Source organism: Cynocephalus volans, chromosome 2 (genome assembly GCF_027409185.1).
Source record: "Cynocephalus volans isolate mCynVol1 chromosome 2, mCynVol1.pri, whole genome shotgun sequence".
NCBI classification, from domain to species: domain Eukaryota; kingdom Metazoa; phylum Chordata; class Mammalia; order Dermoptera; family Cynocephalidae; genus Cynocephalus; species Cynocephalus volans.
The window spans coordinates 39,076,990-39,104,872 of NC_084461.1; the positions used below are offsets into that span (position 1 = coordinate 39,076,990).

The following is a 27,883-nucleotide window of genomic DNA, read 5'->3' on the forward strand; positions in this document are numbered from 1 at the left end:
GTTTGTAGGTCGCTGCACGCAGGTTGAGCCCGCTGCATGTGGAGCGGTGACAGCGCCGCTCTGTCGCATTCCCGGGGTTGCGTTCAAACGGCCTTTTCAAGCGGCAGCAACCACTACTTGGGGACGCGTTCTTCAGTGGCCGCTCTGTCCCTTGCACCCTGTCCTCGGCTCCGCATCAGCACTTTGCGATCAGCGTCGACTTGACAGTTTTTTGGCTGCGTCCATCGCTGGTTGTGGCAAGAGCAAAGTTCCGCGGTCCCTCCATGCGGTTGCTTTCTCAGTCCTAGGACCCCTAGTGCCGTTCTGACATTTGCAGAACCTGGTTTGTTCCGTTTTGGTCTAGGGCCATCATCCCAAACCGGCACACTTTTCTGTCATCGCACGTATTTACACCGAGTCTCTCACTGTTCCTGAGTGTCTCGATTTTCTCCGACTCTGCCCAAACGGGTGTGCGTTGTTAGCGATACCGCTAGTGGCCGCCACTTGCAGGATCCCTGTACTTTCGTTTTCCCGGAATCCCGTCGTCTCCGCGACCGCACATCCCGCTGTTGGGCGTCCACATTGGCGCATCGGCAGCACCACGGATCGCACCGATCTGGCCGTTCCGAACCTGCAGCTCCAGACTCCCCGGGTGCGCTGAGCACCGTGTTCCTGGGGGGCAGCACCGCTGCGAGGGTCGCCCCGCCGCTTCTCGGGAGCGTTGGGCATAGAGCTGAGCCAGCCAGGTGGCACTTTTTCTTTCCCTGCGTCCACAGCCATCCGGATCGTCTCTGTCTTGTCCTGACAAACGAGTCTCGTTGCCTGGGCGGGTCGCGTCTCTGTCGCAGGACCCCGCGCTCTCACCGAGTTTCGGAGTCTACCTCCCAGCACGTTTTCATTTCGCCCTGCCTGCGATGTCTTCTTAGTCTCAGGAAGTCACCGCTTAACCCTAACGAGTCAGGGACTGGCCGTGCGACGGTGACGTTTACACGGAGCACGTCCAGCTTTAGCGACGTCTTCGTGTAGGAAACCGGCATTGATTCCCCGCCGCGGTTTCTAACCTTAACTCCGAGTCCCGCGGTGCGTGTGGTTCTTAGTCACGGAAGTTTGTCTTCACACTCGAGGAGTCCCCCGTCACTTATGCTGGTGACTTTTAAACTCCCCTCGAGGTCAGGATGTGCAGGCCCACGTGTCTCCCGAACTGTCGTTTGGACAAATCCGGCGAACGTGATGTTTTGTCATTTGGGTGCACGGGAAGGTGTTCCACCTGCCCCTCTTAGTGGCGGCTCCTGTTCCCTCCCCCGCCCTTTTCCCCGTTGTGATCTTCGGCCCTAATGACATCGATCATCTGATCATCGTTGGCTAATAGGCCCTCCCCCCAGAAAAGTAAAATGGCGGTAAAGACCCAGATACACAAAACGGCGCCTGAGAAAGTTTCCCGGAAACCCCCACGCAGAAGAGTCCCCGCGCCGCCACTCAACTTCCCCCGCGCGCGCGATTTTGCAGCCAATGAGAAGGTCCCAGCTCAGCTTCAACCCCGCTCGCTCCCCGCCCCTTCCTCCTTAGCCAGTAGGAACCGTCCAGCTCAGCCTAACTGGATATAAAAGGCCACCCCGAGTCCCCCTGCGGCTGCTCCCACGTTCCCGAGGGCACCCGCTTGTTCATCTTGCCTGCCTAATACACTTCGGTTGAGTCCCTGTCCCCTGGTGTGTCTTATTTTGCGCTCGGGCCAAGGTTTTAACTTTCAATCCTCGCAGCTGTCTGTGGAGTCACATCTCCCCAGTCCCGTGTCCACGTTTGACTGTCGTGGTTCACGTGGAGCCAGGTTTTGTGGACACTTGATGGAGCTCAGTGGACCCATCATTGCCGTCATTCCTTAGACACTATTTCGTTCCTTAGGAAGACCTGCAATACCAAACGTTGTAATAAAAGCCATTTGTCCACGTTTTCCACGAGTCATTCATGGTTCCAGTCATGCAGTCCGCGGCCTCCCGAGCCCCGCAGACGCTTCGGAGTCTGCCCTGGGAGCCCGGGACCCGCTGCAGCAGCCACGTGGGGAGACTCTGCGGGGCAGGGCGGCCTGGTCTACTGGCCGGCGTCCCAGGAGAAGTTGTCCACGTCCCCTCGTCCGGAGCTCGGCGTCCACGCAGGAGTCGCGTTGGGAGTGTGTGTGACCCCGAAGGGGGTCGGCGGGCAGGTGTGCAGGCCGAGAAACGCGATGCGAGGTGGGGGAGGCTGGGCGGGGCGGTCGGGCCGCCTCTCACCGGGAGATCCAGCTCCTCCTGCTGACGTTCGCTCCGGCTCTGGGGCTCCCCCTGGCGACCGCTTTCGTGTCGTTCTCGTGTTCGGAGCCTCGGTGGGGGGAGGACAGCGAAGGCACCGGACGTGGCCCCAGTGCCAGAGGAACAGTCCCAGGAGGCTTCAGCACTAGCAGGACTGTCCTGGGTGCACCAGGGCATCCTCGCGTGCTCGGCCTCCTCGGAGATTAAACGTGCAGGGATGGGGGTGGCGAGACTGTCGCTGCGCTCCCGGGCTCACGCGAGGTGTGCGGGTGTGTCCGTGCGGGTCAACCGGCACGCTCCGGGCGTTTCCGTCCGCGGGCACCGACCGCGGACGAGGCAAGTGAAAGGGAGAGGGTGTCCTGCGGCCGTACGCGGTCCCTCTGGTGGCCCAGACGTCGCCTTCAACTTTTCCTTTCATTTTACCGACTCGGCCTCCGGAGGTGGGGACCGGCCTCGAACGCAAAAGGAGCAGGGAGGGGATGCAGGGCTCGACCGGGGTCCGCGTGCACCCGGTCGTCCAGGCGGCTGCCGGGAGATTTTCACCAAGTCTCAGTCCTGAGCCCGCACACACGCCTAAGCCTGCGGATGGCGGGAGGGCTACGTTTACCTTATAAAACGTAAGGGATGTGACACGAGAGTAAATGAAAACAAACGACGCATACATCAGAAAACACAACAGGAAGAAAAACAGTAAGAAACCAATTGTACTTTAAAATCAATTTGGGAAAATTCTAAAATCATAAATTACAATTCTGAAAGCTCGAAAGCGTACAAAGACAATTATTAGGATCACATTTTGAAATGAAGATGAATGCCTAGAAAACTTGCAAGTGGTAAGAGACCTGGAAAACTCAAGGAGGAAACAGTCCGGAGAATAGGCAAGGAACACGGAACGTCCGTTTTAATGCACTTTTATTTGCCACGTGGACACGTTTTGAAAATGAGAATCTTCTTCAGATAGGAAGATCCCAAAAGGCTCCTGCTGCTGCTAATAGTCTCTAGTGCCAAAGATGAAAGGGCAGCACCCCCATGACATCATGGAGACGAGGGCGCCAGCAATGTGACGAATCCACTCCAGACCTCCTGCCAGAAGTGCGTGGCTGCTCCACCGGTAGGGGGCGGGAGGTCGGCGACACTCCACAAGGGGCACGCTGTCAGAGGCCCCGGGGTCCTGCTGTGTGTCCCCAGGGTGGGGCGTGCCTGCCCAAGGAGGCTGCTGGATGGCCTGTCTGTCGACTTCCTCTACACGGTCCACCGCTCCTATCGGACCTCCTGGCTTGTCGTGTGTCCCAGTCCGAGGAAACGCAGTGGGCTGGGCTCTGCTGGTTTCCGAAGTGCTCCGGACCGTGGGACCGAGCCCGTCTGGCAGGCCGACCCAGCGAAGGCGCCAAGGACTGGAAAGCAGATTCCCACAGCCATCACCGCTGTCGCACGAGAGCTCTACTAGAACAGGGTACACGGGGACAGGCCACGGACCGCGATCTTCTGAGCTCAGGATCGTCGGAGGCTGGGACTCTGACGTCACCTCTGGGCAATCCCAATCCTGCTTCAGACAGCCGGGGAAGTGCCGCTCCATGGCTTCAGCCTCAGACCAGCAGGACGCTGCGAGCGGGGGCGCTGATGGACCAGGCACAATGGTCAGCAGGACACCAGCCTCGCTATTTATGCTCTCCAGGGCTCGGGGCGGAGCCGAGGCAAAGATGACAGACCAAGGGAAAACGAAAGTTTGAGAGACTCCGTAAGACCCAGACATTTCGAATAGAAAAACGTAGCTGAGAAATCAAACGGAAATGAAATAAATGTACAACAACAGCAAGTTCTGAGAACCAGCCATACAGACTCCGCAAAACGGAGTTTTTTCCATATGCTACGATTAAGAGACCGCTGAGAACTAAGCTGGTACGTGTAACGCTTCGGCTCCATTTTCTCAGGCCAGAAGAACCATTTAAAACGCTCCCAAGTACCCGACCGTCCATGGACTTCTAGGTGAGTCAGAAATCACGTCCGCGTGGGTCGCGCTGCGCGCCGAGCGTCCCTCTGTCCCGTGGTCGAAACCCTTCCCGCGGCACCGCGCGCTCAGGGTACGGTCCGCGACTCCAGAGAGGCACTTGGGAACAGTTCCTGCCAGCGTCTGCGGCAAACGGACACCCTAAGGCAACGTGAAAGACAGGGCGCACCCTCATTGTCTGTTTTATGGCCACTCGAACCGGTCCCCGTCTCCACATGTGGATTTGGACAAAATTTCTGACGGACACGCGCGCGGACCCGCGGCCCGGCGTGAACGGTTTCCCAGCCCCACCACATCCTCAGCGGACGCGTCATATATGACTCCAGAGGGCATCGTGGTAACAGCTGTGGCGGGCTACAGAAAAAACAGAAAGACCGTGTACGCCGTTCACGGCCACACACACACCGAAAACAATACGGAATCGGGAACGGCACGTTGGAAAAAACACCGGCAGGCGCCCGCTAATGCGAATGGAAAAACGGCACTAGCGGGCCGAGGACGGAAACGTGTGCCGGGAGGGGCGCTGGCCCCAGACCAAAACGGAGCACGCCACATACTGCGAATGGAAAAACGGCACTAGCGCGCCTCGGGCTGAAAAGTGTGCGGGGAGTGGCGCTGGCCCCAGACCAAAAACGGAAGACGCCCCATAGTACGAATGGAAAAACGGCACTAGCGGGCCTCGGAGGGAAAAGTGTGCCGGGAGGGGCGCTGGCCCCAGACCAAAACGGAGCACGCCACATACTGCGAATGGAAAAGCGGCACTAGCGGGCCGAGGATGGAAAAGTGTGCCGGGAGGGGCGATGGCCCCAGACCAAAACGGAAGACGCCCCATAGCGCGAATGGAAAAACGGAACTAGCGGGCCTCGGAGGGAAAAGTGTGCCGGGAGGGGCGCTGGCCCGACCAAAACGGAGCACGCCACATCCTGCGAAGGGAAAAACGGAACTAGCGGGCCGAGGATGGAAAAGTGTGCCGGGAGGGGCGCTGGCCCCAGACCAAAACGGAAGACACCCCATAGTACGAATGGAAAAAAGGCACTAGCGCGCCTCGGGCTGAAAAGTGTGCCGGGAGGGGCGCTGGCCCCAGACCAAAACGGAGCACGCCACATACTGCGAATGGAAAAACGGCACTAGAGCGCCTCGGGTGGAAAAGTGTGCCGGGAGGGGCGCTGGCCCCAGACCAAAACGGAAGAAGCCCCATAGTGCGAATGGAAAAACGGCACTAGCGCGCCTCGGGTGGAAAAGTGTGCCGAGAGGGGTGCTGGCCCCAGACCAAAACGGAAGACGCCCCATAGTGCGAATGGAAAAACGGCACTAGCGGGCCTCGGAGGGAAAAGTGTGCCGGGAGGGGCGCTGGCCCGACCAAAACGGAGCACGCCACATCCTGCGAATGGAAAAACGACACTAGCGGGCCTAGGATGGAAAAGTGTGCCGGGAGGGGCGCTGGCCCCAGACCAAAACGGAAGACGCCCCATAGTGCGAATGGAAAAACGGCACTAGCGCGCCTCGGGCGGAAAAGTGTGCCGAGAGGGGTGCTGGCCCCAGACCAAAACAGAAGACGCCCCATAGTGCGAATGGAAAAACGGCACTAGCGGGCCTCGGAGGGAAAAGTGAGCCGCGAGGGGCGCTGGCTCCAGACCAAAACGGAGCACACCACATCCTGCGAATGGAAAAACGGAACTAGCGGGCCGAGGATGGAAAAGTGTGCCGGGAGGGACGCTGGCCCCAGACTAAAACGTAACCCGCCCCATACTGCGAATGGAAAAACGGCAACTCCGTATTTCCTTTAGGAAATGGGTGTTTAGTGTCAGTTTGGCAAAAAGGGGCGAGGGGAAGGCTCAAGCCCTGGAAAGTTCTCCCGCGGTGCATCCAAGCACTTTTCTTTTAAGGCACGTTTGATGGGTCGCAGAGCTGCTGGTTTCCTCGTGCGGACTGTGTCTCACACTCAGTGTCGCTCATTTCTCCCGGCAGACGGAAAGTCCGTGGCAGGAATACCGATTGCTCCAAAGGGCCCTTTGCCTTGGCACCAGCACTGCCCTTGGCCGGGTGCCAGCGCCGCTCGATTCTCCAATGGGCGGGTCCCGCGCGCAGCGGCCACAGGCGAACCGCGCCGGGGGACTTGCCTTGGCCCTGTGCCAGGAGCGCCCGGCGCAGCTGGTGCCGTTCGCGATCGCCACGATGGGTTCCCCGAGTCGGGTGTTTCTCGGTACCTGCACCGCTCTATGCTCCCTGCTGACCCAGGCTGGTCCCGGCTCCGTTAGGGGCTCCGCGAAGGCGTTTTGTCAGCCGTGGGTACAATAGGGGCACGGGCCATTGTTTTTGGTTGCAGTTTCTAGTCCAGCTGGACTAGCGGTTTGTAGGTCGCTGCACGCAGGTTGAGACCGCTGCATGTGGAGCGGTGACAGCGCCGCTCTGTCGCATTCCCGGGGTTGCGTTCAAACGGCCTTTTCAAGCGGCAGCAACCACTACTTGGGGACGCGTTCTTCAGTGGCCGCTCTGTCCCTTGCACCCTGTCCTCGGCTCCTCATCAGCACTTTGCGATCAGCGTCGACTTGACAGTTTTCTGGCTGCGTCCATCGCTGGTTGTGGCAAGAGCAAAGTTCCGCGGTCCCTCCATGCGGTTGCTTTCTCAGTCCTAGGACCCCTAGTGCCGTTTTGACATTTGCAGAACCTGGTTTGTTCCGTTTTGGTCTAGGGCCAGCATCCCAAACCGGCACACTTCTCTGTCATCGCACGTATGTACACCGAGTCTCTCACTGTTCCTGAGTGTCTCGATTTTCTCCGACTCTGCCCAAACGGGTGTGCGTTGTTAGCGATACCGCTAGTGGCCGCCACTTGCAGGATCCCTGTACTTTCGTTTTCCCGGAATCCCGTCGTCTCCGCGACCGCACATCCCGCTGTTGGGCGTCCACATTGGCGCATCGGCAGCACCACGGATCGCACCGATCTGGCCGTTCCGAACCTGCAGCTCCAGACTCCCCGGGTGCGCTGAGCACCGTGTTCCTGGGGGGCAGCACCGCTGCGAGGGTCGCCCCGCCGCTTCTCGGGAGCGTTGGGCATAGAGCTGAGCCAGCCAGGTGGCACTTTTTCTTTCCCTGCGTCCACAGCCATCCGGATCGTCTCTGTCTTGTCCTGACAAACGAGTCTCGTTGCCTGGGCGGGTCGCGTCTCTGTCGCAGGACCCCGCGCTCTCACCGAGTTTCGGAGTCTACCTCCCAGCACGTTTTCATTTCGCCCTGCCTGCGATGTCTTCTTAGTCTCAGGAAGTCACCGCTTAACCCTAACGAGTCAGGGACTGGCCGTGCGACGGTGACGTTTACACGGAGCACGTCCAGCTTTAGCGACGTCTTCGTGTAGGAAACCGGCATTGATTCCCCGCCGCGGTTTCTAACCTTAACTCCGAGTCCCGCGGTGCGTGTGGTTCTTAGTCACGGAAGTTTGTCTTCACACTCGAGGAGTCCCCCGTCACTTATGCTGGTGACTTTTAAACTCCCCTCGAGGTCAGGATGTGCAGGCCCACGTGTCTCCCGAACTGTCGTTTGGACAAATCCGGCGAACGTGATGTTTTGTCATTTGGGTGCACGGGAAGGTGTTCCACCTGCCCCTCTTAGTGGCGGCTCCTGTTCCCTCCCCCGCCCTTTTCCCCGTTGTGATCTTCAGCCCTAATGACATCGATCTTCTGATCATCGTTGGCTAATAGGCCCTCCCCCCAGAAAAGTAAAATGGCGGTAAAGACCCAGATACACAAAACGGCGCCTGAGAAAGTTTCCCGGAAACCCCTACGCAGAAGAGTCCCCGAGCCGCCACTCAACTTCCCCCGCGCGCGCGATTTTGCAGCCAATGAGAAGGTCCCAGCTCAGCTTCAACCCCGCTCGCTCCCCGCCCCTTCCTCCTTAGCCAGTAGGAACCGTCCAGCTCAGCCTAACTGGATATAAAAGGCCACCCCGAGTCCCCCTGCGGCTGCTCCCACGTTCCCGAGGGCACCCGCTTGTTCATCTTGCCTGCCTAATACACTTCGGTTGAGTCCCTGTCCCCTGGTGTGTCTTATTTTGCGCTCGGGCCAAGGTTTTAATTTTCAATCCTCGCAGCTGTCTGTGGAGTCACATCTCCCCAGTCCCGTGTCCACGTTTGACTGTCGTGGTTCACGTGGAGCCAGGTTTTGTGGACACTTGATGGAGCTCAGTGGACCCATCATTGCCGTCTTTCCTTAGACACTATTTCGTTCCTTAGGAAGACCTGCAATACCAAACGTTGTAATAAAAGCCATTTGTCCACGTTTTCTACGAGTCATTCATGGTTCCAGTCATGCAGTCCGCGGCCTCCCGAGCCCCGCAGACGCTTCGGAGTCTGCCCTGGGAGCCCGGGACCCGCTGCAGCAGCCACGTGGGGAGACTCTGCGGGGCAGGGCGGCCTGGTCTACTGGCCGGCGTCCCAGGAGAAGTTGTCCACGTCCCCTCGTCCGGAGCTCGGCGTCCACGCAGGAGTCGCGTTGGGAGTGTGTGTGACCCCGAAGGGGGTCGGCGGGCAGGTGTGCAGGCCGAGAAACGCGATGCGAGGTGGGGGAGGCTGGGCGGGGCGGTCGGGCCGCCTCTCACCGGGAGATCCAGCTCCTCCTGCTGACGTTCGCTCCGGCTCTGGGGCTCCCCCTGGCGACCGCTTTCGTGTCGTTCTCGTGTTCGGAGCCTCGGTGGGGGGAGGACAGCGAAGGCACCGGACGTGGCCCCAGTGCCAGAGGAACAGTCCCAGGAGGCTTCAGCACTAGCAGGACTGTCCTGGGTGCACCAGGGCATCCTCGCGTGCTCGGCCTCCTCGGAGATTAAACGTGCAGGGATGGGGGTGGCGAGACTGTCGCTGCGCTCCCGGGCTCACGCGAGGTGTGCGGGTGTGTCCGTGCGGGTCAACCGGCACGCTCCGGGCGTTTCCGTCCGCGGGCACCGACCGGGGACGAGGCAAGTGAAAGGGAGAGGGTGTCCTGCGGCCGTACGCGGTCCCTCTGGTGGCCCAGACGTCGCCTTCAACTTTTCCTTTCATTTTACCGACTCGGCCTCCGGAGGTGGGGACCGGCCTCGAACGCAAAAGGAGCAGGGAGGGGATGCAGGGCTCGACCGGGGTCCGCGTGCACCCGGTCGTCCAGGCGGCTGCCGGGAGATTTTCACCAAGTCTCAGTCCTGAGCCCGCACACACGCCTAAGCCTGCGGATGGCGGGAGGGCTACGTTTACCTTATAAAACGTAAGGGATGTGACACGAGAGTAAATGAAAACAAACGACGCATACATCAGAAAACACAACAGGAAGAAAAACAGTAAGAAACCAATTGTACTTTAAAATCAATTTGGGAAAATTCTAAAATCATAAATTACAATTCTGAAAGCTCGAAAGCGTACAAAGACAATTATTAGGATCACATTTTGAAATGAAGATGAATGCCTAGAAAACTTGCAAGTGGTAAGAGACCTGGAAAACTCAAGGAGGAAACAGTCCGGAGAATAGGCAAGGAACACGGAACGTCCGTTTTAATGCACTTTTATTTGCCACGTGGACACGTTTTGAAAATGAGAATCTTCTTCAGATAGGAAGATCCCAAAAGGCTCCTGCTGCTGCTAATAGTCTCTAGTGCCAAAGATGAAAGGGCAGCACCCCCATGACATCATGGAGACGAGGGCGCCAGCAATGTGACGAATCCACTCCAGACCTCCTGCCAGAAGTGCGTGGCTGCTCCACCGGTAGGGGGCGGGAGGTCGGCGACACTCCACAAGGGGCACGCTGTCAGAGGCCCCGGGGTCCTGCTGTGTGTCCCCAGGGTGGGGCGTGCCTGCCCAAGGAGGCTGCTGGATGGCCTGTCTGTCGACTTCCTCTACACGGTCCACCGCTCCTATCGGACCTCCTGGCTTGTCGTGTGTCCCAGTCCGAGGAAACGCAGTGGGCTGGGCTCTGCTGGTTTCCGAAGTGCTCCGGACCGTGGGACCGAGCCCGTCTGGCAGGCCGACCCAGCGAAGGCGCCAAGGACTGGAAAGCAGATTCCCACAGCCATCACCGCTGTCGCACGAGAGCTCTACTAGAACAGGGTACACGGGGACAGGCCACGGACCGCGATCTTCTGAGCTCAGGATCGTCGGAGGCTGGGACTCTGACGTCACCTCTGGGCAATCCCAATCCTGCTTCAGACAGCCGGGGAAGTGCCGCTCCATGGCTTCAGCCTCAGACCAGCAGGACGCTGCGAGCGGGGGCGCTGATGGACCAGGCACAATGGTCAGCAGGACACCAGCCTCGCTATTTATGCTCTCCAGGGCTCGGGGCGGAGCCGAGGCAAAGATGACAGACCAAGGGAAAACGAAAGTTTGAGAGACTCCGTAAGACCCAGACATTTCGAATAGAAAAACGTAGCTGAGAAATCAAACGGAAATGAAATAAATGTACAACAACAGCAAGTTCTGAGAACCAGCCATACAGACTCCGCAAAACGGAGTTTTTTCCATATGCTACGATTAAGAGACCGCTGAGAACTAAGCTGGTACGTGTAACGCTTCGGCTCCATTTTCTCAGGCCAGAAGAACCATTTAAAACGCTCCCAAGTACCCGACCGTCCATGGACTTCTAGGTGAGTCAGAAATCACGTCCGCGTGGGTCGCGCTGCGCGCCGAGCGTCCCTCTGTCCCGTGGTCGAAACCCTTCCCGCGGCACCGCGCGCTCAGGGTACGGTCCGCGACTCCAGAGAGGCACTTGGGAACAGTTCCTGCCAGCGTCTGCGGCAAACGGACACCCGAAGGCAACGTGAAAGACAGGGCGCACCCTCATTGTCTGTTTTATGGCCACTCGAACCGGTCCCCGTCTCCACATGTGGATTTGGACAAAATTTCTGACGGACATGCGCGCGGACCCGCGGCCCGGCGTGAACGGTTTCCCAGCCCCACCACATCCTCAGCGGACGCGTCATATATGACTCCAGAGGGCATCGTGGTAACAGCTGTGGCGGGCTACAGAAAAAACAGAAAGACCGTGTACGCCGTTCACGGCCACACACACACCGAAAACAATACGGAATCGGGAACGGCACGTTGGAAAAAACACCGGCAGGCGCCCGCTAATGCGAATGGAAAAACGGCACTAGCGGGCCGAGGACGGAAACGTGTGCCGGGAGGGGCGCTGGCCCCAGACCAAAACGGAGCACGCCACATACTGCGAATGGAAAAACGGCACTAGCGCGCCTCGGGCTGAAAAGTGTGCGGGGAGTGGCGCTGGCCCCAGACCAAAAACGGAAGACGCCCCATAGTACGAATGGAAAAACGGCACTAGCGGGCCTCGGAGGGAAAAGTGTGCCGGGAGGGGCGCTGGCCCCAGACCAAAACGGAGCACGCCACATACTGCGAATGGAAAAGCGGCACTAGCGGGCCGAGGATGGAAAAGTGTGCCGGGAGGGGCGATGGCCCCAGACCAAAACGGAAGACGCCCCATAGCGCGAATGGAAAAACGGAACTAGCGGGCCTCGGAGGGAAAAGTGTGCCGAGAGGGGCGCTGGCCCCAGACCAAAACGGAGCACGCCACATACTGCGAATGGAAAAGCGGCACTAGCGGGCCGAGGATGGAAAAGTGTGCCGGGAGGGGCGATGGCCCCAGACCAAAACGGAAGACGCCCCATAGCGCGAATGGAAAAACGGAACTAGCGGGCCTCGGAGGGAAAAGTGTGCCAGGAGGGGCGCTGGCCCCAGACCAAAACGGAGCACGCCACATACTGCGAATGGAAAAACGGCACTAGCGGGCCGAGGATGGAAAAGTGTGCCGGGAGGGGCGATGGCCCCAGACCAAAACGGAAGACGCCCCATAGCGCGAATGGAAAAACGGAACTAGCGGGCCTCGGAGGGAAAAGTGTGCCGGGAGGGGCGCTGGCCCGACCAAAACGGAGCACGCCACATCCTGCGAAGGGAAAAACGGAACTAGCGGGCCGAGGATGGAAAAGTGTGCCGGGAGGGGCGCTGGCCCCAGACCAAAACGGAAGACACCCCATAGTACGAATGGAAAAAAGGCACTAGCGCGCCTCGGGCTGAAAAGTGTGCCGGGAGGGGCGCTGGCCCCAGACCAAAACGGAGCACGCCACATACTGCGAATGGAAAAACGGCACTAGAGCGCCTCGGGTGGAAAAGTGTGCCGGGAGGGGCGCTGGCCCCAGACCAAAACGGAAGAAGCCCCATAGTGCGAATGGAAAAACGGCACTAGCGCGCCTCGGGTGGAAAAGTGTGCCGAGAGGGGTGCTGGCCCCAGACCAAAACGGAAGACGCCCCATAGTGCGAATGGAAAAACGGCACTAGCGGGCCTCGGAGGGAAAAGTGTGCCGGGAGGGGCGCTGGCCCGACCAAAACGGAGCACGCCACATCCTGCGAATGGAAAAACGACACTAGCGGGCCTAGGATGGAAAAGTGTGCCGGGAGGGGCGCTGGCCCCAGACCAAAACGGAAGACGCCCCATAGTGCGAATGGAAAAACGGCACTAGCGCGCCTCGGGCGGAAAAGTGTGCCGAGAGGGGTGCTGGCCCCAGACCAAAACAGAAGACGCCCCATAGTGCGAATGGAAAAACGGCACTAGCGGGCCTCGGAGGGAAAAGTGAGCCGCGAGGGGCGCTGGCTCCAGACCAAAACGGAGCACGCCACATCCTGCGAATGGAAAAACGGAACTAGCGGGCCGAGGATGGAAAAGTGTGCCGGGAGGGACGCTGGCCCCAGACTAAAACGTAACCCGCCCCATACTGCGAATGGAAAAACGGCAACTCCGTATTTCCTTTAGGAAATGGGTGTTTAGTGTCAGTTTGGCAAAAAGGGGCGAGGGGAAGGCTCAAGCCCTGGAAAGTTCTCCCGCGGTGCATCCAAGCACTTTTCTTTTAAGGCACGTTTGATGGGTCGCAGAGCTGCTGGTTTCCTCGTGCGGACTGTGTCTCACACTCAGTGTCGCTCATTTCTCCCGGCAGACGGAAAGTCCGTGGCAGGAATACCGATTGCTCCAAAGGGCCCTTTGCCTTGGCACCAGCACTGCCCTTGGCCGGGTGCCAGCGCCGCTCGATTCTCCAATGGGCGGGTCCCGCGCGCAGCGGCCACAGGCGAACCGCGCCGGGGGACTTGCCTTGGCCCTGTGCCAGGAGCGCCCGGCGCAGCTGGTGCCGTTCGCGATCGCCACGATGGGTTCCCCGAGTCGGGTGTTTCTCGGTACCTGCACCGCTCTATGCTCCCTGCTGACCCAGGCTGGTCCCGGCTCCGTTAGGGGCTCCGCGAAGGCGTTTTGTCAGCCGTGGGTACAATAGGGGCACGGGCCGTTGTTTTTGGTTGCAGTTTCTAGTCCAGCTGGACTAGCGGTTTGTAGGTCGCTGCACGCAGGTTGAGACCGCTGCATGTGGAGCGGTGACAGCGCCGCTCTGTCGCATTCCCGGGGTTGCGTTCAAACGGCCTTTTCAAGCGGCAGCAACCACTACTTGGGGACGCGTTCTTCAGTGGCCGCTCTGTCCCTTGCACCCTGTCCTCGGCTCCTCATCAGCACTTTGCGATCAGCGTCGACTTGACAGTTTTCTGGCTGCGTCCATCGCTGGTTGTGGCAAGAGCAAAGTTCCGCGGTCCCTCCATGCGGTTGCTTTCTCAGTCCTAGGACCCCTAGTGCCGTTTTGACATTTGCAGAACCTGGTTTGTTCCGTTTTGGTCTAGGGCCAGCATCCCAAACCGGCACACTTCTCTGTCATCGCACGTATGTACACCGAGTCTCTCACTGTTCCTGAGTGTCTCGATTTTCTCCGACTCTGCCCAAACGGGTGTGCGTTGTTAGCGATACCGCTAGTGGCCGCCACTTGCAGGATCCCTGTACTTTCGTTTTCCCGGAATCCCGTCGTCTCCGCGACCGCACATCCCGCTGTTGGGCGTCCACATTGGCGCATCGGCAGCACCACGGATCGCACCGATCTGGCCGTTCCGAACCTGCAGCTCCAGACTCCCCGGGTGCGCTGAGCACCGTGTTCCTGGGGGGCAGCACCGCTGCGAGGGTCGCCCCGCCGCTTCTCGGGAGCGTTGGGCATAGAGCTGAGCCAGCCAGGTGGCACTTTTTCTTTCCCTGCGTCCACAGCCATCCGGATCGTCTCTGTCTTGTCCTGACAAACGAGTCTCGTTGCCTGGGCGGGTCGCGTCTCTGTCGCAGGACCCCGCGCTCTCACCGAGTTTCGGAGTCTACCTCCCAGCACGTTTTCATTTCGCCCTGCCTGCGATGTCTTCTTAGTCTCAGGAAGTCACCGCTTAACCCTAACGAGTCAGGGACTGGCCGTGCGACGGTGACGTTTACACGGAGCACGTCCAGCTTTAGCGACGTCTTCGTGTAGGAAACCGGCATTGATTCCCCGCCGCGGTTTCTAACCTTAACTCCGAGTCCCGCGGTGCGTGTGGTTCTTAGTCACGGAAGTTTGTCTTCACACTCGAGGAGTCCCCCGTCACTTATGCTGGTGACTTTTAAACTCCCCTCGAGGTCAGGATGTGCAGGCCCACGTGTCTCCCGAACTGTCGTTTGGACAAATCCGGCGAACGTGATGTTTTGTCATTTGGGTGCACGGGAAGGTGTTCCACCTGCCCCTCTTAGTGGCGGCTCCTGTTCCCTCCCCCGCCCTTTTCCCCGTTGTGATCTTCAGCCCTAATGACATCGATCTTCTGATCATCGTTGGCTAATAGGCCCTCCCCCCAGAAAAGTAAAATGGCGGTAAAGACCCAGATACACAAAACGGCGCCTGAGAAAGTTTCCCGGAAACCCCTACGCAGAAGAGTCCCCGAGCCGCCACTCAACTTCCCCCGCGCGCGCGATTTTGCAGCCAATGAGAAGGTCCCAGCTCAGCTTCAACCCCGCTCGCTCCCCGCCCCTTCCTCCTTAGCCAGTAGGAACCGTCCAGCTCAGCCTAACTGGATATAAAAGGCCACCCCGAGTCCCCCTGCGGCTGCTCCCACGTTCCCGAGGGCACCCGCTTGTTCATCTTGCCTGCCTAATACACTTCGGTTGAGTCCCTGTCCCCTGGTGTGTCTTATTTTGCGCTCGGGCCAAGGTTTTAACTTTCAATCCTCGCAGCTGTCTGTGGAGTCACATCTCCCCAGTCCCGTGTCCACGTTTGACTGTCGTGGTTCACGTGGAGCCAGGTTTTGTGGACACTTGATGGAGCTCAGTGGACCCATCATTGCCGTCATTCCTTAGACACTATTTCGTTCCTTAGGAAGACCTGCAATACCAAACGTTGTAATAAAAGCCATTTGTCCACGTTTTCCACGAGTCATTCATGGTTCCAGTCATGCAGTCCGCGGCCTCCCGAGCCCCGCAGACGCTTCGGAGTCTGCCCTGGGAGCCCGGGACCCGCTGCAGCAGCCACGTGGGGAGACTCTGCGGGGCAGGGCGGCCTGGTCTACTGGCCGGCGTCCCAGGAGAAGTTGTCCACGTCCCCTCGTCCGGAGCTCGGCGTCCACGCAGGAGTCGCGTTGGGAGTGTGTGTGACCCCGAAGGGGGTCGGCGGGCAGGTGTGCAGGCCGAGAAACGCGATGCGAGGTGGGGGAGGCTGGGCGGGGCGGTCGGGCCGCCTCTCACCGGGAGATCCAGCTCCTCCTGCTGACGTTCGCTCCGGCTCTGGGGCTCCCCCTGGCGACCGCTTTCGTGTCGTTCTCGTGTTCGGAGCCTCGGTGGGGGGAGGACAGCGAAGGCACCGGACGTGGCCCCAGTGCCAGAGGAACAGTCCCAGGAGGCTTCAGCACTAGCAGGACTGTCCTGGGTGCACCAGGGCATCCTCGCGTGCTCGGCCTCCTCGGAGATTAAACGTGCAGGGATGGGGGTGGCGAGACTGTCGCTGCGCTCCCGGGCTCACGCGAGGTGTGCGGGTGTGTCCGTGCGGGTCAACCGGCACGCTCCGGGCGTTTCCGTCCGCGGGCACCGACCGGGGACGAGGCAAGTGAAAGGGAGAGGGTGTCCTGCGGCCGTACGCGGTCCCTCTGGTGGCCCAGACGTCGCCTTCAACTTTTCCTTTCATTTTACCGACTCGGCCTCCGGAGGTGGGGACCGGCCTCGAACGCAAAAGGAGCAGGGAGGGGATGCAGGGCTCGACCGGGGTCCGCGTGCACCCGGTCGTCCAGGCGGCTGCCGGGAGATTTTCACCAAGTCTCAGTCCTGAGCCCGCACACACGCCTAAGCCTGCGGATGGCGGGAGGGCTACGTTTACCTTATAAAACGTAAGGGATGTGACACGAGAGTAAATGAAAACAAACGACGCATACATCAGAAAACACAACAGGAAGAAAAACAGTAAGAAACCAATTGTACTTTAAAATCAATTTGGGAAAATTCTAAAATCATAAATTACAATTCTGAAAGCTCGAAAGCGTACAAAGACAATTATTAGGATCACATTTTGAAATGAAGATGAATGCCTAGAAAACTTGCAAGTGGTAAGAGACCTGGAAAACTCAAGGAGGAAACAGTCCGGAGAATAGGCAAGGAACACGGAACGTCCGTTTTAATGCACTTTTATTTGCCACGTGGACACGTTTTGAAAATGAGAATCTTCTTCAGATAGGAAGATCCCAAAAGGCTCCTGCTGCTGCTAATAGTCTCTAGTGCCAAAGATGAAAGGGCAGCACCCCCATGACATCATGGAGACGAGGGCGCCAGCAATGTGACGAATCCACTCCAGACCTCCTGCCAGAAGTGCGTGGCTGCTCCACCGGTAGGGGGCGGGAGGTCGGCGACACTCCACAAGGGGCACGCTGTCAGAGGCCCCGGGGTCCTGCTGTGTGTCCCCAGGGTGGGGCGTGCCTGCCCAAGGAGGCTGCTGGATGGCCTGTCTGTCGACTTCCTCTACACGGTCCACCGCTCCTATCGGACCTCCTGGCTTGTCGTGTGTCCCAGTCCGAGGAAACGCAGTGGGCTGGGCTCTGCTGGTTTCCGAAGTGCTCCGGACCGTGGGACCGAGCCCGTCTGGCAGGCCGACCCAGCGAAGGCGCCAAGGACTGGAAAGCAGATTCCCACAGCCATCACCGCTGTCGCACGAGAGCTCTACTAGAACAGGGTACACGGGGACAGGCCACGGACCGCGATCTTCTGAGCTCAGGATCGTCGGAGGCTGGGACTCTGACGTCACCTCTGGGCAATCCCAATCCTGCTTCAGACAGCCGGGGAAGTGCCGCTCCATGGCTTCAGCCTCAGACCAGCAGGACGCTGCGAGCGGGGGCGCTGATGGACCAGGCACAATGGTCAGCAGGACACCAGCCTCGCTATTTATGCTCTCCAGGGCTCGGGGCGGAGCCGAGGCAAAGATGACAGACCAAGGGAAAACGAAAGTTTGAGAGACTCCGTAAGACCCAGACATTTCGAATAGAAAAACGTAGCTGAGAAATCAAACGGAAATGAAATAAATGTACAACAACAGCAAGTTCTGAGAACCAGCCATACAGACTCCGCAAAACGGAGTTTTTTCCATATGCTACGATTAAGAGACCGCTGAGAACTAAGCTGGTACGTGTAACGCTTCGGCTCCATTTTCTCAGGCCAGAAGAACCATTTAAAACGCTCCCAAGTACCCGACCGTCCATGGACTTCTAGGTGAGTCAGAAATCACGTCCGCGTGGGTCGCGCTGCGCGCCGAGCGTCCCTCTGTCCCGTGGTCGAAACCCTTCCCGCGGCACCGCGCGCTCAGGGTACGGTCCGCGACTCCAGAGAGGCACTTGGGAACAGTTCCTGCCAGCGTCTGCGGCAAACGGACACCCTAAGGCAACGTGAAAGACAGGGCGCACCCTCATTGTCTGTTTTATGGCCACTCGAACCGGTCCCCGTCTCCACATGTGGATTTGGACAAAATTTCTGACGGACACGCGCGCGGACCCGCGGCCCGGCGTGAACGGTTTCCCAGCCCCACCACATCCTCAGCGGACGCGTCATATATGACTCCAGAGGGCATCGTGGTAACAGCTGTGGCGGGCTACAGAAAAAACAGAAAGACCGTGTACGCCGTTCACGGCCACACACACACCGAAAACAATACGGAATCGGGAACGGCACGTTGGAAAAAACACCGGCAGGCGCCCGCTAATGCGAATGGAAAAACGGCACTAGCGGGCCGAGGACGGAAACGTGTGCCGGGAGGGGCGCTGGCCCCAGACCAAAACGGAGCACGCCACATACTGCGAATGGAAAAACGGCACTAGCGCGCCTCGGGCTGAAAAGTGTGCGGGGAGTGGCGCTGGCCCCAGACCAAAAACGGAAGACGCCCCATAGTACGAATGGAAAAACGGCACTAGCGGGCCTCGGAGGGAAAAGTGTGCCGGGAGGGGCGCTGGCCCCAGACCAAAACGGAGCACGCCACATACTGCGAATGGAAAAGCGGCACTAGCGGGCCGAGGATGGAAAAGTGTGCCGGGAGGGGCGATGGCCCCAGACCAAAACGGAAGACGCCCCATAGCGCGAATGGAAAAACGGAACTAGCGGGCCTCGGAGGGAAAAGTGTGCCGAGAGGGGCGCTGGCCCCAGACCAAAACGGAGCACGCCACATACTGCGAATGGAAAAGCGGCACTAGCGGGCCGAGGATGGAAAAGTGTGCCGGGAGGGGCGATGGCCCCAGACCAAAACGGAAGACGCCCCATAGCGCGAATGGAAAAACGGAACTAGCGGGCCTCGGAGGGAAAAGTGTGCCGGGAGGGGCGCTGGCCCCAGACCAAAACGGAGCACGCCACATACTGCGAATGGAAAAACGGCACTAGCGGGCCGAGGATGGAAAAGTGTGCCGGGAGGGGCGATGGCCCCAGACCAAAACGGAAGACGCCCCATAGCGCGAATGGAAAAACGGAACTAGCGGGCCTCGGAGGGAAAAGTGTGCCGGGAGGGGCGCTGGCCCGACCAAAACGGAGCACGCCACATCCTGCGAAGGGAAAAACGGAACTAGCGGGCCGAGGATGGAAAAGTGTGCCGGGAGGGGCGCTGGCCCCAGACCAAAACGGAAGACACCCCATAGTACGAATGGAAAAAAGGCACTAGCGCGCCTCGGGCTGAAAAGTGTGCCGGGAGGGGCGCTGGCCCCAGACCAAAACGGAGCACGCCACATACTGCGAATGGAAAAACGGCACTAGAGCGCCTCGGGTGGAAAAGTGTGCCGGGAGGGGCGCTGGCCCCAGACCAAAACGGAAGACGCCCCATAGTGCGAATGGAAAAACGGCACTAGCGCGCCTCGGGTGGAAAAGTGTGCCGGGAGGTGCACTGGCCCCAGACCAAAACGGAAGACGCCCCATAGTGCGAATGGAAAAACGGAAATACCGGGCCTCGGAGGGAAAAGTGTGCCGGGAGGGGCGCTGGCCCGACCAAAACGGAGCACGCCACATCCTGCGAATGGAAAAACGACACTAGCGGGCCTAGGATGGAAAAGTGTGCCGGGAGGGGCGCTGGCCCCAGACCAAAACGGAAGACGCCCCATAGTGCGAATGGAAAAACGGCACTAGCGCGCCTCGGGCGGAAAAGTGTGCCGAGAGGGGTGCTGGCCCCAGACCAAAACAGAAGACGCCCCATAGTGCGAATGGAAAAACGGCACTAGCGGGCCTCGGAGGGAAAAGTGAGCCGCGAGGGGCGCTGGCTCCAGACCAAAACGGAGCACGCCACATCCTGCGAATGGAAAAACGGAACTAGCGGGCCGAGGATGGAAAAGTGTGCCGGGAGGGACGCTGGCCCCAGACTAAAACGTAACCCGCCCCATACTGCGAATGGAAAAACGGCAACTCCGTATTTCCTTTAGGAAATGGGTGTTTAGTGTCAGTTTGGCAAAAAGGGGCGAGGGGAAGGCTCAAGCCCTGGAAAGTTCTCCCGCGGTGCATCCAAGCACTTTTCTTTTAAGGCACGTTTGATGGGTCGCAGAGCTGCTGGTTTCCTCGTGCGGACTGTGTCTCACACTCAGTGTCGCTCATTTCTCCCGGCAGACAGAAAGTCCGTGGCAGGAATACCGATTGCTCCAAAGGGCCCTTTGCCTTGGCACCAGCACTGCCCTTGGCCGGGTGCCAGCGCCGCTCGATTCTCCAATGGGCGGGTCCCGCGCGCAGCGGCCACAGGCGAACCGCGCCGGGGGACTTGCCTTGGCCCTGTGCCAGGAGCGCCCGGCGCAGCTGGTGCCGTTCGCGATCGCCACGATGGGTTCCCCGAGTCGGGTGTTTCTCGGTACCTGCACCGCTCTATGCTCCCTGCTGACCCAGGCTGGTCCCGGCTCCGTTAGGGGCTCCGCGAAGGCGTTTTGTCAGCCGTGGGTACAATAGGGGCACGGGCCGTTGTTTTTGGTTGCAGTTTCTAGTCCAGCTGGACTAGCGGTTTGTAGGTCGCTGCACGCAGGTTGAGACCGCTGCATGTGGAGCGGTGACAGCGCCGCTCTGTCGCATTCCCGGGGTTGCGTTCAAACGGCCTTTTCAAGCGGCAGCAACCACTACTTGGGGACGCGTTCTTCAGTGGCCGCTCTGTCCCTTGCACCCTGTCCTCGGCTCCTCATCAGCACTTTGCGATCAGCGTCGACTTGACAGTTTTCTGGCTGCGTCCATCGCTGGTTGTGGCAAGAGCAAAGTTCCGCGGTCCCTCCATGCGGTTGCTTTCTCAGTCCTAGGACCCCTAGTGCCGTTTTGACATTTGCAGAACCTGGTTTGTTCCGTTTTGGTCTAGGGCCAGCATCCCAAACCGGCACACTTCTCTGTCATCGCACGTATGTACACCGAGTCTCTCACTGTTCCTGAGTGTCTCGATTTTCTCCGACTCTGCCCAAACGGGTGTGCGTTGTTAGCGATACCGCTAGTGGCCGCCACTTGCAGGATCCCTGTACTTTCGTTTTCCCGGAATCCCGTCGTCTCCGCGACCGCACATCCCGCTGTTGGGCGTCCACATTGGCGCATCGGCAGCACCACGGATCGCACCGATCTGGCCGTTCCGAACCTGCAGCTCCAGACTCCCCGGGTGCGCTGAGCACCGTGTTCCTGGGGGGCAGCACCGCTGCGAGGGTCGCCCCGCCGCTTCTCGGGAGCGTTGGGCATAGAGCTGAGCCAGCCAGATGGCACTTTTTCTTTCCCTGCGTCCACAGCCATCCGGATCGTCTCTGTCTTGTCCTGACAAACGAGTCTTGTTGCCTGTGCGGGTCGCGTCTCTGTCGCAGGACCCCGCGCTCTCACCGAGTTTCGGAGTCTACCTCCCAGCACGTTTTCATTTCGCCCTGCCTGCGATGTCTTCTTAGTCTCAGGAAGTCACCGCTTAACCCTAACGAGTCAGGGACTGGCCGTGCGACGGTGACGTTTACACGGAGCACGTCCAGCTTTAGCGACGTCTTCGTGTAGGAAACCGGCATTGATTCCCCGCCGCGGTTTCTAACCTTAACTCCGAGTCCCGCGGTGCGTGTGGTTCTTAGTCACGGAAGTTTGTCTTCACACTCGAGGAGTCCCCCGTCACTTATGCTGGTGACTTTTAAACTCCCCTCGAGGTCAGGATGTGCAGGCCCACGTGTCTCCCGAACTGTCGTTTGGACAAATCCGGCGAACGTGATGTTTTGTCATTTGGGTGCACGGGAAGGTGTTCCACCTGCCCCTCTTAGTGGCGGCTCCTGTTCCCTCCCCCGCCCTTTTCCCCGTTGTGATCTTCAGCCCTAATGACATCGATCTTCTGATCATCGTTGGCTAATAGGCCCTCCCCCCAGAAAAGTAAAATGGCGGTAAAGACCCAGATACACAAAACGGCGCCTGAGAAAGTTTCCCGGAAACCCCTACGCAGAAGAGTCCCCGAGCCGCCACTCAACTTCCCCCGCGCGCGCGATTTTGCAGCCAATGAGAAGGTCCCAGCTCAGCTTCAACCCCGCTCGCTCCCCGCCCCTTCCTCCTTAGCCAGTAGGAACCGTCCAGCTCAGCCTAACTGGATATAAAAGGCCACCCCGAGTCCCCCTGCGGCTGCTCCCACGTTCCCGAGGGCACCCGCTTGTTCATCTTGCCTGCCTAATACACTTCGGTTGAGTCCCTGTCCCCTGGTGTGTCTTATTTTGCGCTCGGGCCAAGGTTTTAACTTTCAATCCTCGCAGCTGTCTGTGGAGTCACATCTCCCCAGTCCCGTGTCCACGTTTGACTGTCGTGGTTCACGTGGAGCCAGGTTTTGTGGACACTTGATGGAGCTCAGTGGACCCATCATTGCCGTCATTCCTTAGACACTATTTCGTTCCTTAGGAAGACCTGCAATACCAAACGTTGTAATAAAAGCCATTTGTCCACGTTTTCCACGAGTCATTCATGGTTCCAGTCATGCAGTCCGCGGCCTCCCGAGCCCCGCAGACGCTTCGGAGTCTGCCCTGGGAGCCCGGGACCCGCTGCAGCAGCCACGTGGGGAGACTCTGCGGGGCAGGGCGGCCTGGTCTACTGGCCGGCGTCCCAGGAGAAGTTGTCCACGTCCCCTCGTCCGGAGCTCGGCGTCCACGCAGGAGTCGCGTTGGGAGTGTGTGTGACCCCGAAGGGGGTCGGCGGGCAGGTGTGCAGGCCGAGAAACGCGATGCGAGGTGGGGGAGGCTGGGCGGGGCGGTCGGGCCGCCTCTCACCGGGAGATCCAGCTCCTCCTGCTGACGTTCGCTCCGGCTCTGGGGCTCCCCCTGGCGACCGCTTTCGTGTCGTTCTCGTGTTCGGAGCCTCGGTGGGGGGAGGACAGCGAAGGCACCGGACGTGGCCCCAGTGCCAGAGGAACAGTCCCAGGAGGCTTCAGCACTAGCAGGACTGTCCTGGGTGCACCAGGGCATCCTCGCGTGCTCGGCCTCCTCGGAGATTAAACGTGCAGGGATGGGGGTGGCGAGACTGTCGCTGCGCTCCCGGGCTCACGCGAGGTGTGCGGGTGTGTCCGTGCGGGTCAACCGGCACGCTCCGGGCGTTTCCGTCCGCGGGCACCGACCGGGGACGAGGCAAGTGAAAGGGAGAGGGTGTCCTGCGGCCGTACGCGGTCCCTCTGGTGGCCCAGACGTCGCCTTCAACTTTTCCTTTCATTTTACCGACTCGGCCTCCGGAGGTGGGGACCGGCCTCGAACGCAAAAGGAGCAGGGAGGGGATGCAGGGCTCGACCGGGGTCCGCGTGCACCCGGTCGTCCAGGCGGCTGCCGGGAGATTTTCACCAAGTCTCAGTCCTGAGCCCGCACACACGCCTAAGCCTGCGGATGGCGGGAGGGCTACGTTTACCTTATAAAACGTAAGGGATGTGACACGAGAGTAAATGAAAACAAACGACGCATACATCAGAAAACACAACAGGAAGAAAAACAGTAAGAAACCAATTGTACTTTAAAATCAATTTGGGAAAATTCTAAAATCATAAATTACAATTCTGAAAGCTCGAAAGCGTACAAAGACAATTATTAGGATCACATTTTGAAATGAAGATGAATGCCTAGAAAACTTGCAAGTGGTAAGAGACCTGGAAAACTCAAGGAGGAAACAGTCCGGAGAATAGGCAAGGAACACGGAACGTCCGTTTTAATGCACTTTTATTTGCCACGTGGACACGTTTTGAAAATGAGAATCTTCTTCAGATAGGAAGATCCCAAAAGGCTCCTGCTGCTGCTAATAGTCTCTAGTGCCAAAGATGAAAGGGCAGCACCCCCATGACATCATGGAGACGAGGGCGCCAGCAATGTGACGAATCCACTCCAGACCTCCTGCCAGAAGTGCGTGGCTGCTCCACCGGTAGGGGGCGGGAGGTCGGCGACACTCCACAAGGGGCACGCTGTCAGAGGCCCCGGGGTCCTGCTGTGTGTCCCCAGGGTGGGGCGTGCCTGCCCAAGGAGGCTGCTGGATGGCCTGTCTGTCGACTTCCTCTACACGGTCCACCGCTCCTATCGGACCTCCTGGCTTGTCGTGTGTCCCAGTCCGAGGAAACGCAGTGGGCTGGGCTCTGCTGGTTTCCGAAGTGCTCCGGACCGTGGGACCGAGCCCGTCTGGCAGGCCGACCCAGCGAAGGCGCCAAGGACTGGAAAGCAGATTCCCACAGCCATCACCGCTGTCGCACGAGAGCTCTACTAGAACAGGGTACACGGGGACAGGCCACGGACCGCGATCTTCTGAGCTCAGGATCGTCGGAGGCTGGGACTCTGACGTCACCTCTGGGCAATCCCAATCCTGCTTCAGACAGCCGGGGAAGTGCCGCTCCATGGCTTCAGCCTCAGACCAGCAGGACGCTGCGAGCGGGGGCGCTGATGGACCAGGCACAATGGTCAGCAGGACACCAGCCTCGCTATTTATGCTCTCCAGGGCTCGGGGCGGAGCCGAGGCAAAGATGACAGACCAAGGGAAAACGAAAGTTTGAGAGACTCCGTAAGACCCAGACATTTCGAATAGAAAAACGTAGCTGAGAAATCAAACGGAAATGAAATAAATGTACAACAACAGCAAGTTCTGAGAACCAGCCATACAGACTCCGCAAAACGGAGTTTTTTCCATATGCTACGATTAAGAGACCGCTGAGAACTAAGCTGGTACGTGTAACGCTTCGGCTCCATTTTCTCAGGCCAGAAGAACCATTTAAAACGCTCCCAAGTACCCGACCGTCCATGGACTTCTAGGTGAGTCAGAAATCACGTCCGCGTGGGTCGCGCTGCGCGCCGAGCGTCCCTCTGTCCCGTGGTCGAAACCCTTCCCGCGGCACCGCGCGCTCAGGGTACGGTCCGCGACTCCAGAGAGGCACTTGGGAACAGTTCCTGCCAGCGTCTGCGGCAAACGGACACCCTAAGGCAACGTGAAAGACAGGGCGCACCCTCATTGTCTGTTTTATGGCCACTCGAACCGGTCCCCGTCTCCACATGTGGATTTGGACAAAATTCCTGACGGACACGCGCGCGGACCCGCGGCCCGGCGTGAACGGCTTCCCAGCCCCACCACATCCTCAGCGGACGCGTCATATATGACTCCAGAGGGCATCGTGGTAACAGCTGTGGCGGGCTACAGAAAAAACAGAAAGACCGTGTACGCCGTTCACGGCCACACACACACCGAAAACAATACGGAATCGGGAACGGCACGTTGGAAAAAACACCGGCAGGCGCCCGCTAATGCGAATGGAAAAACGGCACTAGCGGGCCGAGGACGGAAACGTGTGCCGGGAGGGGCGCTGGCCCCAGACCAAAACGGAGCACGCCACATACTGCGAATGGAAAAACGGCACTAGCGCGCCTCGGGCTGAAAAGTGTGCGGGGAGTGGCGCTGGCCCCAGACCAAAAACGGAAGACGCCCCATAGTACGAATGGAAAAACGGCACTAGCGGGCCTCGGAGGGAAAAGTGTGCCGGGAGGGGCGCTGGCCCCAGACCAAAACGGAGCACGCCACATACTGCGAATGGAAAAGCGGCACTAGCGGGCCGAGGATGGAAAAGTGTGCCGGGAGGGGCGATGGCCCCAGACCAAAACGGAAGACGCCCCATAGCGCGAATGGAAAAACGGAACTAGCGGGCCTCGGAGGGAAAAGTGTGCCGGGAGGGGCGCTGGCCCGACCAAAACGGAGCACGCCACATCCTGCGAAGGGAAAAACGGAACTAGCGGGCCGAGGATGGAAAAGTGTGCCGGGAGGGGCGCTGGCCCCAGACCAAAACGGAAGACACCCCATAGTACGAATGGAAAAAAGGCACTAGCGCGCCTCGGGCTGAAAAGTGTGCCGGGAGGGGCGCTGGCCCCAGACCAAAACGGAGCACGCCACATACTGCGAATGGAAAAACGGCACTAGAGCGCCTCGGGTGGAAAAGTGTGCCGGGAGGGGCGCTGGCCCCAGACCAAAACGGAAGACGCCCCATAGTGCGAATGGAAAAACGGCACTAGCGCGCCTCGGGTGGAAAAGTGTGCCGGGAGGTGCACTGGCCCCAGACCAAAACGGAAGACGCCCCATAGTGCGAATGGAAAAACGGAAATACCGGGCCTCGGAGGGAAAAGTGTGCCGGGAGGGGCGCTGGCCCGACCAAAACGGAGCACGCCACATCCTGCGAATGGAAAAACGACACTAGCGGGCCTAGGATGGAAAAGTGTGCCGGGAGGGGCGCTGGCCCCAGACCAAAACGGAAGACGCCCCATAGTGCGAATGGAAAAACGGCACTAGCGCGCCTCGGGCGGAAAAGTGTGCCGAGAGGGGTGCTGGCCCCAGACCAAAACAGAAGACGCCCCATAGTGCGAATGGAAAAACGGCACTAGCGGGCCTCGGAGGGAAAAGTGAGCCGCGAGGGGCGCTGGCTCCAGACCAAAACGGAGCACGCCACATCCTGCGAATGGAAAAACGGAACTAGCGGGCCGAGGATGGAAAAGTGTGCCGGGAGGGACGCTGGCCCCAGACTAAAACGTAACCCGCCCCATACTGCGAATGGAAAAACGGCAACTCCGTATTTCCTTTAGGAAATGGGTGTTTAGTGTCAGTTTGGCAAAAAGGGGCGAGGGGAAGGCTCAAGCCCTGGAAAGTTCTCCCGCGGTGCATCCAAGCACTTTTCTTTTAAGGCACGTTTGATGGGTCGCAGAGCTGCTGGTTTCCTCGTGCGGACTGTGTCTCACACTCAGTGTCGCTCATTTCTCCCGGCAGACGGAAAGTCCGTGGCAGGAATACCGATTGCTCCAAAGGGCCCTTTGCCTTGGCACCAGCACTGCCCTTGGCCGGGTGCCAGCGCCGCTCGATTCTCCAATGGGCGGGTCCCGCGCGCAGCGGCCACAGGCGAACCGCGCCGGGGGACTTGCCTTGGCCCTGTGCCAGGAGCGCCCGGCGCAGCTGGTGCCGTTCGCGATCGCCACGATGGGTTCCCCGAGTCGGGTGTTTCTCGGTACCTGCACCGCTCTATGCTCCCTGCTGACCCAGGCTGGTCCCGGCTCCGTTAGGGGCTCCGCGAAGGCGTTTTGTCAGCCGTGGGTACAATAGGGGCACGGGCCGTTGTTTTTGGTTGCAGTTTCTAGTCCAGCTGGACTAGCGGTTTGTAGGTCGCTGCACGCAGGTTGAGACCGCTGCATGTGGAGCGGTGACAGCGCCGCTCTGTCGCATTCCCGGGGTTGCGTTCAAACGGCCTTTTCAAGCGGCAGCAACCACTACTTGGGGACGCGTTCTTCAGTGGCCGCTCTGTCCCTTGCACCCTGTCCTCGGCTCCTCATCAGCACTTTGCGATCAGCGTCGACTTGACAGTTTTCTGGCTGCGTCCATCGCTGGTTGTGGCAAGAGCAAAGTTCCGCGGTCCCTCCATGCGGTTGCTTTCTCAGTCCTAGGACCCCTAGTGCCGTTTTGACATTTGCAGAACCTGGTTTGTTCCGTTTTGGTCTAGGGCCAGCATCCCAAACCGGCACACTTCTCTGTCATCGCACGTATGTACACCGAGTCTCTCACTGTTCCTGAGTGTCTCGATTTTCTCCGACTCTGCCCAAACGGGTGTGCGTTGTTAGCGATACCGCTAGTGGCCGCCACTTGCAGGATCCCTGTACTTTCGTTTTCCCGGAATCCCGTCGTCTCCGCGACCGCACATCCCGCTGTTGGGCGTCCACATTGGCGCATCGGCAGCACCACGGATCGCACCGATCTGGCCGTTCCGAACCTGCAGCTCCAGACTCCCCGGGTGCGCTGAGCACCGTGTTCCTGGGGGGCAGCACCGCTGCGAGG

At 59.3% G+C, this 27,883-nt stretch overlaps 4 protein-coding genes across 4 annotated transcripts; all 4 read right to left on the reverse strand.

Annotated features, from left to right (window-relative positions):
* Positions 1-3,249: 3,249 nt before the first annotated feature.
* On the reverse strand, positions 3,250-4,014 carry LOC134370469 (annexin-2 receptor-like). The gene has a single exon (XM_063087577.1). It carries the CDS (start codon positions 4,012-4,014, stop codon positions 3,250-3,252), a length of 765 nt encoding a protein of 254 aa, XP_062943647.1.
* A 5,853-nt stretch (positions 4,015-9,867) lies between these two features.
* LOC134370470 (annexin-2 receptor-like) lies at positions 9,868-10,632 on the reverse strand. Its single transcript, XM_063087579.1, has one exon. The coding sequence runs from the start codon at positions 10,630-10,632 to the stop codon at positions 9,868-9,870; it is 765 nt and encodes a 254-aa protein (XP_062943649.1).
* Positions 10,633-16,853: 6,221 nt separating this feature from the next.
* Positions 16,854-17,618, reverse strand: LOC134370471 (annexin-2 receptor-like). The gene has a single exon (XM_063087580.1). The coding sequence runs from the start codon at positions 17,616-17,618 to the stop codon at positions 16,854-16,856; it is 765 nt and encodes a 254-aa protein (XP_062943650.1).
* A 6,221-nt stretch (positions 17,619-23,839) lies between these two features.
* Positions 23,840-24,604, reverse strand: LOC134370472 (annexin-2 receptor-like). The gene has a single exon (XM_063087581.1). The coding sequence runs from the start codon at positions 24,602-24,604 to the stop codon at positions 23,840-23,842; it is 765 nt and encodes a 254-aa protein (XP_062943651.1).
* Between the last annotated feature and the right edge of the window lie 3,279 nt (positions 24,605-27,883).